Here is a 15174-nt window from a genome sequence, read left to right as displayed (position 1 = left end):
CTCTTTCCAGTTGAATTCTTAGTGGATGATCTTGGAGGAGTTTTTCTTCTTCCCTCTGAGATGCTGATTCCCTGACTGTGCAACAATCATCACTGTAGCTCTTTGTGGGGGTGAACTCTCTGAATCATAAGGGTGCTGGAATCTTCTGTATTCCACAAGGATTTCAATCATTTGGCATATCCTGTTGCTGTCACATCAACTCTTAGTTATGGCTGATGGATCTAATTGTCTCCAGGTAGGGTTTGGCTTTCTGTGGGGCTGGTGCCACGAATGCACAGACTTTCCCACAGAAAGTGTCTGCCCCTTAGATAAACTGCAGCTTCTGTATTTGAGAAAGAGGCCAGGCAGAACAGGATTATAATTAGAGGGTTATGGCCATTGTAGTGACCTGGGATGCAGCTCCAAGAGAAGTCAACATGAGCTGCTGAGGTTCATGGGCTTTGGATGAAGGCTGGGACTGTTCTATGCCAGGGCACCCAAAAGCAGTGGGTACTCTTTCAAATTTTTTACAAAACCTTCCAGGAAAGGCTACCAAAAGCAAGTACTGGGTTGTCTGGGTTTTGAGTCTGTTGGTGTCCCCATCACATCTCTTTTGTGATTCCCTGCGCTTGCTGATAATGTCTTTGTTGCTGGTGTTGTCTTTTCCCAACAGGGATATCCACAGGCAAATTCTGAGAATTGCCTGTATAAAAGAGATACAGATGAGCTTCCTTTCCTGCAAAGCTTAAATACAACAGTCTTCAGCCAGAGTCATCTTCCTGAAGGCTTTTTTTACCAAAATATTCTCAGTCAGCATGTGAGGATTCACCAGATAAGGAAAGCTGAAAACTCAGGGCTATGAATTGGGCTTCTACTCATCTAACCTGGCATTTACTTTCTTGTACTATTGAAGATCATGAAAAATCACATAGTTCATTTGTGTCCCTGGTACACCATCAATTCATAGGGCCTGCTTGCCCTACAGCAGACAGATGGGCTCTTTCCTTGTTTCCCTAGCAAGTTGCCCCCCACATCCATTGCAAGGTGCCATTGTTTATCATGTACTGTCTGTCTTGTGTTATCTGTAGGGATAGTACTGATTTAAATGTGTCTTAAAATCTAAAATTAACAGGTTGTGAGTTGGTTCATTACTTTCAAGTCAGAGTCATGAAACTGAGTAGGATCTTCAAGGTTTCTAGCACCAGTAAGGCCAAAGGGACGCCTGAACCAAATGCTCTGTTCCATCATCCTCCACTTCTCCCCTTCCAGGCTTGGACAGCTTTGTGATCTTTGTTCAGCTCCATTGTGTCTTGCAAAGGCTGGGTCCTGCTGTATTTGCATGCTTGGCTTTTTTGAGAGACTGTCGAGGTGCTGGGAGAGTTGTGCTCTGGTCCAAGGCTTGTGCTGCATGCAGCAGCAGGCAGGGGAACCAAGGGAGAAGATGAAGATGGGGAGTCACAGTCAGATCAGCAGACAGGGAAGGTCACTCTTGTGCAGTGGGGTGCAAGTGAGAAGGGTTCATGCAAGTTTAAGGGGCCAGAAGATGATGTTAAATCAGCCAAGACAGGCTTTTAGTGGATAAGAGATTAGGTTGGGAATGTAGAAGAACAAAAAGGAGGGACAGAAGGAAGAGGGAGCAGGGGATAACAGGAAAGAAAGCCTGTATTAGTTTGAATGAAAGAACTTGGCTGTGCCTGGCACATGTCTCAGATCTCTGATTCCAGACAAGTTTCTGGCAGAGTATCTAGTTTTCTGGGTTCAAGATAAGCTTGATTAGAGACATTTGGCTGGACTGGATGGCTGAACGTCAAGCATACCAGCAATTCCTATCCATGGACTTACGTGTAAGAATAAGGAACTTTTTTCATGATGGATGCAATAGGCTGAAATGTGCAAATTTATACTAGGAAAGTTTGCCCTGGGGGACTGGTAGGAAGGCATTGCTTCCCGCAGAGGACTAAAGGTGGATCAGTTGACCTGTTCACAGAAGTGCACCCTTCCCTCTTTGTGTCTGAGCTTGCAGAGCAAACCAACTGTTGAATGCTCTCTTTCTGCTAAACTTCCTGACCCTTCCTTCCTCGAGGAAGAGCTAATTTGCAGAACCAATTTTCTTCTAACCCTGACTTCCTAGTGTAATGCTGCTATGAAACTCTTGGGTCTTTCCTCCATTTTAGTTTTAGAATCAGATGCTGGAGCTGACGTTAATTTCCAGAAGTCCCAGGAGGACAAACAGGCACACAGACCAGAGCAAATATGAACACATGCTGTATTGGGAGCAGGATGTGCTTTTTTACTAGCTGCCAAAGGGCAAGGAATTCCATCTGCCCTGTGTGAAGAGGGAACACATGAAGCAGCCTCAAAGCTCAACAGGGCCCAGCAAGATCTGCCTCTGCCATGGGCACAACTTGTAATGAATCGTTAGCCCTGGGGTTTCCTTCTGTGAAAGGTACAGGAGATGAGCAGAGGGAGGAATCAAAAAGACCCTAGGAGTGGTAGCCTCTGAGCAGATTTTAAGCCAGTGGTAGAGCTGAAGGTGAGGCCCAGGCTTCAGTTGGAAGATAGATAGGTTAGATCTTTTTCTAGCCAGCTTCTGCTCAGAAAAGGAGCAGAAGAGAAGCCTAACTCTGGCCTTGAGCTGTCCCCCTGAAAAATGGTATTATCTACCATCTCTAGGTGAAAATAATGCAAAAGAGATTTAGTGAGGAGTGGTGAGATAGGAAACCGAGAGCCTGGATTATTTCGGGTGGGAGGAAAGGGAGAAGCTGTTCCCTGGTGGACTGTAGTGCTTTTACCAGAGTGCTTTATGGAAGCAGCCGCTTTATACTATTTTGACTATTCTGCACCATGACAGATGGCACTGTGCTAAAGAACCAACCCTTGTGACAAGTCTTCTAAGGGGGAGCCTCCTTCCTTGTTAAAGAGCTGAATTGATTTGCCCCACATTGCCCAGGAGGCCTGCAGTAGCTCGGGCACTCTCACATTGAGTTTTACTGCCCCAGTCTGTGCTCTCCATGGATTCTTCTCTTGCTTATACAGCTTTGGGGGAAGGCCCGCCTCTGTGTTGCTCTGCCTGAAACTTTGCTCTAACTGCTCAAACACTTTCTTTTCCTTTGTAGCTCTTCTGTGTTTCCTGGTGAGTGCTCTGGGGATCACAGCTGGATCTCACCGCCTCTGGAGTCATCGGTCCTACAAAGCCACACTGCCCCTGCGAATCTTCCTGACTATTGCAAACTCCATGGCCTTCCAGGTAAGCACTTCCTTAATGTGCCACTGGTCCTCAGAAGGAAGTGCTCCCATGAATCCCTGTCTCAGATAGAGGACACAATTTGATAAAGAGGTTCCTCTCTCCTACTACCTCTTGTTAGGAAAAAGACTGCCCTTTCCATCTAACACTGCAGTGCTAGAGTCTGTCTTTACCTTGTCCCATCAGAGGTTGACTCTGAGACAAACCCAATGAGGAGAGGACAACTGGCCAAGACCAGGGGTAGGAAAGCTCTCCAAACAGGAATGTACCTTTCCCTCCAGGTGTGGTCTCCCTGTGCTTGCACCAGGTCCCATGAAAGAGGTGTGGAAGTGTTAAGTGTTCTCCTGGTGTTGCCTCACTCTCCTTTTGCTGTGTGGCTGATAAAGGAGAAGACATCTGCAAAGCTAAGGACAGAAAATTCTGCAGGATGTAGAATTTGCTGCTGCATAAAGACCAAGAACTTCTTGAGATTTAGGGGGATGTTTCTCTGGTTCAGAAGAGTGATATTTAGGAATAATCATGTTACAAATCACACCACTGGCTTCCAGAGAGTTGTCCCAGGTCAGTGATATTTTAAGGAGAGAAAGGTTGGGCCTTCAGAGTGGCACAAGTGACTGCAGGCACTGTTAAGCACTTTGGGAGATTGCTTCACCTCTCAAAGAGCACTAACCTCAGGATATTGCCTAACTACTGTGAGAGCACTTCACAGTCCCCAAAGCAAACAAAACTGCAAATCTGTGGAAGTCAGAGTGAAAACCCAGATTGGCATGGTGCAGAAAAGTAAATTCTGGTGGTCTCTCAGGCTTGCTGCTGTAAGTCAGCCCTAACAACTCTCCATCCTTTAACTGTACTGAAGGGTTGCTTGTCTGTGGGAAGTACTCAGGAAGGTGTCAGAATGCAGTACTTTCTGCTATAAAAAGCTGAACACAAATGTATCAGTGCTGTGCTCTTAAGTAATTCTCCAGAGGATAGCACTTTGTTTACATGTAATCAGAACAGAGTAAAGTTTTTTAAGCCTTCAAAAATTTTCTAAAACACCACTGAATTTCTTCTTCTCTGTTAGTACCAAATAGCAGTCTTTCACAAGGAAAAGGGGAGGACCAAGCTGTCGATTTCAGCCAGTGGTCCAGCACTCAGCAAGACAACAGGATGGGTTGCTGTGTATTAGCTAGTCCTGTACAAAGACCATCTTTCACAGGATTATAGGGCAGGGGGGGAAAGAATTTGCTGAGCTGTTGCTGTAGGGGATAGGAATAGACAAAGATGAGAGACACACAGATATTCCAGCTTCAATAGGAACTAATCCAAAGTTCTACTGAAAATTTGGTACTATTCCCCATGGATTTTTTCAAATAGTTACTTTCAGTGAGATCAAGAGAAGATTTATGTTGAATCTATCTCGTTCCTGTTAGTGGCAGCAGAGGAGATCAGTAACTTTTAAGGTCAGGGAAGTTTATAGACTGTTTTATCTTAGGTCCTCCAGAAAATGCCTGTTGGTTGCTCAGAGACCTGTGACTTGTAATTTCAGAGAATTTGAGAATTCTGCCTCTAACTGGCTTTTCCACCTGCAAGACCTGTCAGCTGCAGCACAACAGAAGCTCTCACAGTTATAGCCTGTAGCTGGAAACTCCCAAGGAAGAAGACATTCTCCTTGGCTTTGCTTGCTCTTCTCAAAAAGTCATGATTTTCAGTCAAGGTTGCAGTTAGAGGTGGTCCCAAAATAAGATCCATAGAAAAAAGCTAAAGTTTGTGTCAAGGTACCGATTTTTCAGGTTTGAGACTCCCAATTTCTGTTTGTAGACAGGGTGTGGTGGAGGAAGTGATACCACATGGTCTCTGCATTACATGGTCTCTTTCCAAATTTGTGCCTCCTCCCTGCAGAAAGACAGGGGAAGCCTTCCCATATGTGCAAGCCCAAGTTGTCTGTTGACTTTCAGACTGGGCTTTCTCGTGTTACATGGTGCTGTGTAGGGTCTGGAATGTGAAAGAGACTTTGGGTCACAGGTGAAATTTTCCAGCATAGCTACTGGTTAAGTTTCTCTGCTTACTAGATAGGGAAGGCAGCTGGGCCACCCTCTTCTGGGGGAATACTGAATGATGAAGCTCTGGCCAACATCAGCGAGGGCTGCTAATACTTGGAGATACTTGGCTGGAAGGAAGGCAGCAGTTCCCAGTATTTGGAAAAAAGTGAGAGTTATAATCCTGGCCCATGTTTATCATTGCCTTCTTGAATGGCCTGCAGGTAAATAATTTTATCTCAGTTAAAGGAAGAGTGGTTACAATACTAGAAAGGGACTTGAGGAGTCGTGTCTCTGCCACAGGCTCCCTGTGTGGACAAGTCCCTCAGTCTTTTGAGGCAAGAAATAGGGATGGTTATGCATTTTCCCTACCTTCAAAGTGTTTTCAGGAAAAGTCCTGGATATGTAGAAGATTAATGAGCCTCTTGTGTAATACAGGTAATAGAGCTGTGCTTGGATCTCTATTTCATGTTTTCTAGGATGGTGTAATACATGGCTTTAAGCTTATTGAAATCTTGATACAAAGAAATGATCACAGGCTTATGAAAATCTATTCTTAACACCAGCCAAAGCAATCATTTCATAATACAAATGATAAAAGCGTTGACATTTTCCAAACTGTATTGATTTTGCTGCTTAAATGGAACAGTTACGGGGCTGAAGAGAGGTATTTTTGAGAAATGTCATTGAAATGGTGTGTTTGTTCTTTTTCTAAAGAGGAGCCTTAATTTTAAGACTGTTTGATTTCCAATGAAAAAAAAGTTTAAAAAAGCCTCGCCCCCCAAGTTAAACATCTGATTTGGCAATCCCAGGACAAGCAAGGCAGGATGACCTATGGGAAATATCAGGGACAGGGAAGGGGCAGGTCGGTCAGCCCCAGCTGGCGCTGTGCAGGGATGGGGATGGGGACAGGGATGGGATGGGGATGGGACAGTAGCTGAGCATGGGAGGGGGGGGCACCAGCCAGCCTTTGAGAGTGGCTGCTGCAGGGGTGGGGCACAGGCTGACCAACCAGAGCCTGCAGCACCATGGGTGTGGTGCAGCCCCCAGCCCAGAGTTGGCCAATCAAAGAGCAGACTGAGGCACCCCTGGAGCTGCTTCCCAAAACCTGGAGAGGTACAACCAAGACCCAACCTCTGTTTTAAAGGCCAGAAACCCCAAACCCTAATGAGGCATGATGCCACTGATATGAGTTCAGGTCAATAGGATTTAAGTATTTAAACATTTCAGGCCATTTTGTAATTTGAAGGGAATTTCTTCAGCCCTGACCCTAAGTTTTCACTGCTGTTGACTTGCAGAACGACATCTATGAGTGGGTCCGGGACCACCGTGTCCATCACAAGTTCTCCGAAACAGACGCAGACCCACACAATGCCATGCGGGGCTTCTTCTTCTCCCACATTGGCTGGCTGCTCGTGCGCAAGCACCCGGACGTCATCGAGAAGGGACAGAAGCTGGACCTGAGTGACATAAAGGCTGACAAAGTGGTGATGTTCCAGCGCAGGTGAGTGCCACGTGGGGTCAACCCTAGTGGGGAGCCATGGGGGATGGAGCAGGGACACTGCAAATGGCCTGGGAACTCCAAGTGGCTTTGATGGAATGTGAGAGGATTTGAGGGCATCGTGAGAAATGTGACTCTTCAGCATGCCCAAGGCTTTGCTGTGAGACGAACTGTGAGAAATGAGCTGTGCCTCTCCTATAGGAAGTATTTAGAATCTAGTGCCACCTCTAGCCCTCCCACACTCCTCTCTTGCCTGCCTACCCTGCAGCATCTTGCCAGCAGCAGGCTGATCTTCTCACCACTAAGTCCCCCCATGCCTGCTCACCCCACAGCCCAGCTGCTGCTTTGGCTGGCCCAGAGCCCACACACAGGTGCCTCTGAGACATCTTTGGAGATTGTACACCTTCCAGGCCATGTCTGTGCCCCTCTTCCCTCAGTCTTCTGGAAAAAATGTGGTGAAAGAAGGGTTGAAAATGGAGATGTGAGAGGGGCAGTAACTGGGAAGGACAGTCTTGATTCACTGGTGCCTCGTGGACGGGGTATCTCTCAGCCATCTGGAGCTATACTGGGACTGATCCCCAGAGCAGATGAGCCTATCATCAGGGCTGCAGGGATGTGGGACTGAACCCATATAGTAACCAGCCTAAGTCAGGAAGTCCCTAGTTCAGTCCCAGCGTGATTTTTCTTGTGGGTCATCGGAGTGGTTCACCTTCCTCTACTTCCATTCTTCTAGTGTAAGAGAGCTCACATGCTCATCTGTATGCTCATCTGTGCCACTTGCTTGCATTTTTGGTGGGTGTATTCATAGGCAGAGCCAAGTCTGCAAGGAGGAGTTGCAGCACTGGGCCAAAGCCAGAGAAAGGACCATCTGTGGGACTCTGGAAGCATGGGGTTGCCTTTATAGTGACTAGTGTAGCTGAGAAGCAAATGACAGATGAGGCCAAAAGCAGCAGGTGGCTGGACTCATGGTGATGGGGACATTGTTTTATGCTTGTGTGAGGAGAGCAGGATTTAGTCTGAGTCTCTTACCTGATGATAGGACTTGGGAGTCTCCAGGCATGGCTTCCGTGCATCCAGAGTAAAAGATACAAGGTTCAGGAGCAAGGCATTTCTGCACCTGATTTTCCCTGGATAGCTGAGTGTGAATCCTCCAAACAGAGGACTGAATCAGTCCTTCCTGTCCTGCCTCTGCCACTGAACACCTTCCTCCTGGTCCCTTTCTTTCCAGATACTACAAGCCCTCAGTGGTGTTGCTGTGCTTCACACTGCCAGCTGTAGTGCCCTGGTACTTCTGGGATGAATCCATCGTCATCAGCTTCTTCATTCCAGCCATCCTGCGCTACACCATAGGGCTCAATGCCACTTGGCTTGTGAACAGTGCTGCTCACATGTTTGGCAACCGGCCGTATGACCAGAACATCAACCCACGGGAGAACCCCCTGGTCAGCCTGGGGGCCCTAGGTATGTTCAGCATCTGTGTCTTTGCTGCAGGGGGACTCTAGAACAGGGACTGCCTCTTGGGGCTGCAACTGCTTCTAGGAATTTCTATGAATCCAGGTGTCCCTACTTCCCCTGCACCCTTTCCTTCCAGCCTTTGCATCTGGGGGTGTTTCCTGTGCTGGCCAGTGAGTACATATGGGCAGCAGGGTTATCAGCTCCCATCAGACTCTTTCCAGGCTGGAAAGGACTCTGCTACACTTATCACCTTCTTATCTCAACAGCAATATTTTATTTACCCTGCTCAGAAGTCTCTCTGCCATGTTCACTAGACTGAAAAACATGTGCTGCAGTCACTTCATGTCTGAGATTTGTCAACTTGAAAACCAGCAGATGCACATTTTGATGTGTTCTCAAGACAACTGGTGATTTTGGGGGTACTTGAGGATAAGACAAGCTAGATGCTTGTATGTTTTTTACTGAAAATTTGGAGATCTAGGAAAGTACATCCCAGGATCAGCATATGCCCTTATCTGTTCTCCCAAGCCTAAATCCTCATCTGTTTTGCACCACTGTACATTACTGGGGCTCCACTGATTTCCACCACCAAAGAATCTGCTTGTGAATTTTTAGTAGGGGGGGGTTTGAACTGCAGAGATTCAGGGGAAGGAGCAGTAGTCGAGGCAGTGTCTTTGAAGGGGTGAGTGCTGAAGCCAATGTTGACAGTATCCAGAACAGATGGTGGCTGACTGGTGTCAGTTGTTTAGTAGAAGTGTGTGTCTGCTTTTTTTCCCATCTGGAAATGTCCTTTGGATTTGGCATTAGGATTGCTAGTGCCATAGGAGTATTGATTGGCCTGGTTTGTTGGGGACTTGCTGCTGATCTTGCTGGTAGCTGATTAATACTAGATTTCTTGTGGTGGCAGGGGAAAGACTATTAAGAATCCCTGGTGTTTTGGTGCAGCTGGGGAGCCAGGGACTAACCATTCCTTCCCACATGCTTGTTTTCCTCTAAAGCACCAAACGTCCTCTATGATTGTCATTGCCTCATTTGGGCCAGCCCTGGCATGCTGGGTCATGCCCAAATGAGATGGGGTAGATTAGAAGGGTGAAATTGGGCTGAGAGGAGAGAGGAGCCTGGACTCAATCCAGAGCCTGTTACAGGAATGTGGTGCTTTGGGTCAAGATAAAGGGTCTATCACCTAGAACTCTGCAACATCCTCTCCCTGGTCGTGTTTTTCAGGAGAAGGCTTCCACAACTACCACCACACCTTCCCCTATGACTACTCCACCAGTGAGTTTGGCTGGCGCTTCAACTTAACCACAGCCTTCATCGACCTCATGTGCCTCCTGGGGCTGGCCAGCGATCGCAAGAAGGTCTCCAAGGAGGTCATCCTGGCTCGGAAAATGCGGACTGGAGATGGAAGTCACAAGAGTGGCTGAGTTCCTGCTCCCTTGCACACACACATCCACACCTCTCCTTCCTCCTTTTATCTCCCTTTCTCCCTTCCTGACCCCTCCAAACACGCTGGACAAAAGTTTAATGTTCTGTTTACTAACTACTGAATAATGCTACCAGTTTGCTTAAGATAATGATAATGAGTTTTAATGCCCCCCTCCCATGCTGCATTTTGCGTGATGTATTTAAGATCTAGGACTCTGCCTTTATAACACAAGGCCACCCTTTCCCTCCTTTCCTTTTCCTTTCTGTTTCCCTCTCCAGCCTCTCTAACCTGTCTCCTGCTTTACATTGTCCCAGTCTCTCCCTGGAAAAGAAGCTGGTAGGAAGTGGCCTAGGGAGGCCCTTGCAGTTGGCTATGTACCATTTAGTTAAGGGAAGCCTGTACTAGCCAGATGAAGAGTTAAGCCAAAGTCAGTGACCCTCTCCCCACCACTTTCCCCCACAAAGTTTCTGCCACTGTCCCTCCTCTTTTCTCAAGGGCTGCTAACAGACATGACATAGCTAAACTGCTCTTCCTGGGAAAAGCAGCCCCATCCCTTGCTCTTGCCATCAGAAAGAAGAGTTGTTTCTTTCCAAGACATCTCTTGGGAAGTGTTCTCCCCTGTTCCTCACCACCTAGCCACTCTGGCTGGAGTCTCTCTCAGATCCCTAGCCAAGTCCACCAGTGGCTGAGGGATGAGGTAGCAGCAGTGGGCACTGGAGGGAGAGTGCTGGTGGCCTTAATTCCTACTCCCTCTGGTGTCACAGCCTCCCTCCCTGCACTGCCCTCTGTGCCACAAGGGACTGAAGGCAGAGCATGTCTCTGGGCTCCACGGCTGTTTTGGAGAGCCACAGTGAGGAGGAGGACAGATGGAGGGGTGTGCCACTGGCTGCCAAGGGGCAGCACCAGCCCATAATGAGTTTTGTTCACCCCCACCACTGAGATTTTTGCTGGCAAATGGGACTTTGCCAAAATGGAGAGGAGGAGAAGCATGTAAACCAAAGCTCCACCTCTGAGTTAAGCTGCCTTATGTGCTGGAAGAACAGGGTCCCTTCTGGGGGGCAGGCAGATGTGTGTGCCTGCCCTGCAGATCCGCATCCTGTGCTGAGCACAGGGACAGGACAAGGGAACACCTGCAGGTGTAGGGAGGAGTGAGGGTGTCTGCAGGAGCAGGTCTTTTCATCCTCGGGGGCTCCACTCAACAAGTGCCTGAGAAACACCAATGTGGGGCCAGGTGGCACAGGGGGCTCGAGGAAGTTGAGACCTCAGTGTGAGACTGCCACCAGTGTGAGCTACCTCTGGGCTTTCTTGCCCAGGGTCTGCTGTGTTGGTTTGCCATTCCCTGCTTCCCAGAGGGAGTGGGAAGGAGAGGCAAAACCAGCTCCTTGTTAGTCCCTTAGCTTGCCTCCCAGCCCCCTCGGCGAGCCATCTCGCCACCTCGCTCCTTTGCCAGCAAGACAGGCAGCGAGGGCGGCTGAGCCTGCAGAAAGGTCAGTTACATCACTGAGCCAATGTGGGCATGCAGCTGGAGGATGCTGGGGAAAAAAGTCCATGTGGGTGTTGTTTCCTGCAAGTTGCAGAGACCAGCTTGAGTTCAGGCAGTCTGTTATGTTCTGGGTGTTATGGCCTCACGCCCCTCACTGAGCTGAACATGCTTTTTTTTCCCCCTTAACTCTCCTAGTTACTATTAATTTTTATTACTATTATTATTATTAGTTGTAGCAATAGTATTGTTTTTGTTGCTTCAATGCATCAATCGGAGCTGGAGGAAAGCACAAGAGGTAGCTGGAACAAAGTGATATTGGAGTGGGGTTTGCAGCATCTCCCTTATTCAGGCAGGCCAGGGAAGGCAGAGACAGGGCAGATGCCAACTTCCTCACCTCATCTCTGCCACATCGCAGCCAGGGAAGCTTCATGGGAGCAAGTCTCTGCAGCTTTGCTTCCTCCTGCTGCAGTGAAACTCACCAGGAGCCAGGATAGCTCGGTGATGTTCTTAACAAGAACACGCTTGTTACTCAGAAAATGAGTCCGTCTCCTCACCTTCCCCTCCCAGCCACCACCATGACCTTGTTTTTGCTCAGCAATGGGACCCTTCGAGGTTTTCAGCCGTAAGGAGTGATATGGTCTCTAGCCAAGAGGAACAAGGACAAATGGAGAAAAGAGTCCTTCAGCTCCTGGTTTCAGGAGACAGCATCCTTACTGCTCTGAGGCTCTTGACTGCCTGGGTGCTGGCTGGAGCAAAGGGAGTTGTGGCTAGAGCAGTATCCTACCATTTGAAAAAAAAAGAAAAAGCCCTCCAAAAAAAGAGAAACACTGTTAGGTCTGTAATTGTGGGCTGACTTTGCTCTAATGTAAACCCCTCTGAACTCGTGGAAGTCCCCAGAGAGGATGAATTTGCTCCAGCCAGTAATTTGAAAGGGGTGTGGGGAGGGGAGAAGGGGAGAATGACTTCCTTGCTCCTGGTGTCCTTAAGGTGTAGTGTGACTACCCTACAGTAGAGGTGTGTGCTGTGAAATGCAGCAGTATTTCACATCCTCTCAGCAGAGAAGCAGGGCTTGACATCAAGAGTTCCTTTCAAATTTCAAGTGCTGATTCGGGTCCAGAATCTGGAATGAGAGTGGAAGTTGAGGAGCAGTAACCAAACAGTCCTGGTGTTTGTCCAGTCACTTTAAAGGTAGATTGGCAAATATCTCTGGGTGCCTTAAATCTTTCTTTAATATACATAGAAGTATTGACAGCTATTTGCCGTTTTGGTTTTTTTTTCTGAGTTATGAACATTCAAGGGGTTTCTTAATTATTTAATTGCCTACATTGAACTGTGGGTGCAGGTGATTTTGAATGTATTTGAGTTAGAATTTTTGTTAGACTAAGAAACAGATACAACAATTTAGGTAGAACTTCGTTTGAGATATATATATATACACCTATAAATATATATATATATATTTGGTGGCATGTTTGTATCCTGGACGCATTGTCTGTATGTTTAGCTCAAACAAGTCTGTGAAAGGTAGAAGCAGAAAAATCAGCAGTGGGACCTCATGGCTAAAGCAGCTGGGACCTGTTCCCAGCTTAACAACTCGCTCACTGCGTGATTTGGGACAAAGTCATTTAAAAACGCTCCGTGCCTCAGTTTCCCTATCTGTAACAGGGGGTTACACCCTGCCTCCCAGAGGTGTGGTGAGGCTCGCTGCCGGCCAGCCGAGCACAGGAAGGAGCCCTACGAACCACACACACCGCTGCTGGCAGAAGCATGGACTGGTTTGTTTTCCAAAACCGTTCCCAGCCCTGCTGGTATTGTGAAGAGCAAAAGTCCAAGTGTTGGGTGTTCAGGGAAGGATTGGAAAGTTGAATCTGCACATTGTCTAAGCTCTGTCACTGTTGAAATGTGAGTAGGATATGATTTTTCACAGCTTAGGGATTTCTGCATAGTAGTATCTCTGTTTTGTGTACTGGAAAAGAAAAAAAAACCTTTTTGAAATAATTTCTACTAATATGGAAACAGACATCTGGTTGTGCTGATCTGAAATTTTATTTGTTCATAATAAAAACGATAAATGTTACTTTAAAACTTGTTGGACTGATGACATGGTGGGCAAGGCTTGGTAAAGCACATGATGCTCCATCAGGATGCAGAATGCTGTGCCTTACTGTTTCCAAACCCCTCTCTCTTCCAGGAGAACCAAGGGAAAAAAGCCTCTGGCTCTTTAAGCATCATGAATGAGTGGATTATAATGGCTTTCATACTCCAGCGCAGGCCAGGCAGGCACACCCCGCCAAGGCTGCCCTTGTGCCTGGGGTTACTGCAGGTTAATTCCAGCCGGGGCCCCTTGCCAGGGCCTGTGGCTGGGGGGTACACATGCGGCACAACACGTAATACCGGCAGCCGCCTCCCGTCAGGCGGGTTCATCAGCCTCAGCGAGGGGAATTTTCCTCATGCAACAGTGAGCGTCCTTGCTTCTCCCCACCCCTTTTGCAGCTGGAGGGAAGTGAAAGGAAAAGGGGGAAATCCCCATACCAAGTATCACTTTAATTGATAGTAGCTTCCCTGCACCCCCACCCAAGCACCTTTTGATCAGTGGCAAGTAAGGCCATCTCTGCATGGCACCAGCTTGCTCCATGCACAAGCAGGCAGAGGGGATGGCCTTGTTTGTGGCATCTTTGCCACCTGCAGCAGACAGGGACCCCTGATCCAGCCCATGTTTGCTGGCACTGCCAAACCCTTGCAGCTGGGCACGCTGAATCTCTTGGAAAAACAGGCCCATGCTTTGATTTCCAGCTGCAGCTACTGCTGCTGGAAAGCCCTTTGGGTGGGAAGGCCAGAGCTAGGGCACTGCAAATTGCAGCAAGGGGCTGAAAAGAGAGTTACTCAGACAGAAGGTTGAGGCTCTTCCAGCAGCTGTGTTCTTCCACCTGGAGGTATGTGACCAGCCCAACCAATTTGACATGTGGCTGCTTTCAGCTGTAGAAAAAAGCAAACCAAACGCTCCTGCTCATCAGCTGGTCACAGCAGTATGTCCCTGGAAGTGACAGAGAGGTGCAGCTTCTGGTAATCTGGTGCATTTTTGATCCCAGCTATGACAGCACAGCCCCTCCTAAAAGAAGTGAAACAGAGAAGGCAAGTCAAGTCTTCAAAGCTCCTGATTATTCAGCCAAGCCTAAAAATAAAGTTAATGATCCCTCTGTCTGGATTTCATGAGTGCAGCTCCAATCACGGCCTCTCCCTCTTCGTTAAAGACTGTTATTAAATCCCCTGCCCAAAATACGTTTTCCTACAGTATCAAGCCCTTCAGCAGTGCCAGCTCAGCATTTTTAGGTCATTTCCTGGAAGTATTTAATGCATGATAATTCCTGGTTTCCTATGTAATCTGCACATCTGGGTTGCAATTCCGGTGCACCCCAACTTTGCTCCTCTGAAAATCTCCCACGCACCAGAGAAGGAGAGGGAAAGGAAGAGTTAACGTACAAGCCAGCTCTGCTGGGTAGGAGAGAACAGGCGAACAAGTGCCTGCTTGTTCAGACCCAAAGGAGGGAGAGCAGGGAGGGCTGCAGGCTGTCAGGGGAGAGCTTGCTGCATCTTTTCACTCTGAACACAACATGCAGAAGATGCCAATGTGATCTCTAGGGGAGACCAAGTTCCAGCTGCAATCCACTCCCCAGAGGTGGCATGCAGTGAACACAGCTGTGAGGAACCCAGCGTGTCCAGCCCAGGACCCTGGGAGCAGGACCTGGGAGCAGGACCTGGGAGCGTGCCCAAGGGAGGGCAGCAGTTCCCCCAGGAGCTGCCCAGGAGCAGGACTTGGTACCAGCTCTGCACCAAGCCATGCGCTCCAACCACAGCGAGAAAGCACCAGCTGCTGCTGACGCTCCACGAGGGCACCACAAGCCTGTGGGGACTTCCGGAAGGAGAGAACAAAGTCCCAGGAGAGCACCTGGAGGAGATGGCACCACAGCCGCCCTGCAGAGCAGCCGGATGGATGGCATGTGCCGAATGCCCAGTCCCCTCAGCCCAGCCCCTGAGGGAGCTCTTGTCCCGGGGGGCCGTGGCAGCGCT

General features: G+C 48.3%; 1 protein-coding gene across 1 annotated transcript in view; it reads left to right on the top strand.

The window, feature by feature from the left end:
* The window catches only part of SCD (stearoyl-CoA desaturase), a 21430-nt gene extending 8239 nt beyond the window's left edge, over window positions 1-13191 (top strand). Inside the window, exons 3-6 of the mRNA XM_008643749.2 lie at window positions 3096-3226; window positions 6540-6745; window positions 7971-8203; window positions 9422-13191. Coding sequence (XP_008641971.1) covers window positions 3096-3226; window positions 6540-6745; window positions 7971-8203; window positions 9422-9621 — 770 coding nt within the window. The 3' untranslated portion in view covers window positions 9622-13191. The remainder of the gene's footprint in view (window positions 1-3095; window positions 3227-6539; window positions 6746-7970; window positions 8204-9421) is intronic.
* Window positions 13192-15174: the final 1983 nt, after the last annotated feature.

Source organism: Corvus brachyrhynchos, unplaced genomic scaffold (assembly GCF_000691975.1).
Source record: "Corvus brachyrhynchos isolate BGI_N302 unplaced genomic scaffold, ASM69197v1 scaffold61, whole genome shotgun sequence".
NCBI lineage: Eukaryota > Metazoa > Chordata > Aves > Passeriformes > Corvidae > Corvus > Corvus brachyrhynchos.
Note: the sequence above shows the minus strand (reverse complement) of the source record. Positions and strands in the feature narration are given on the sequence as shown.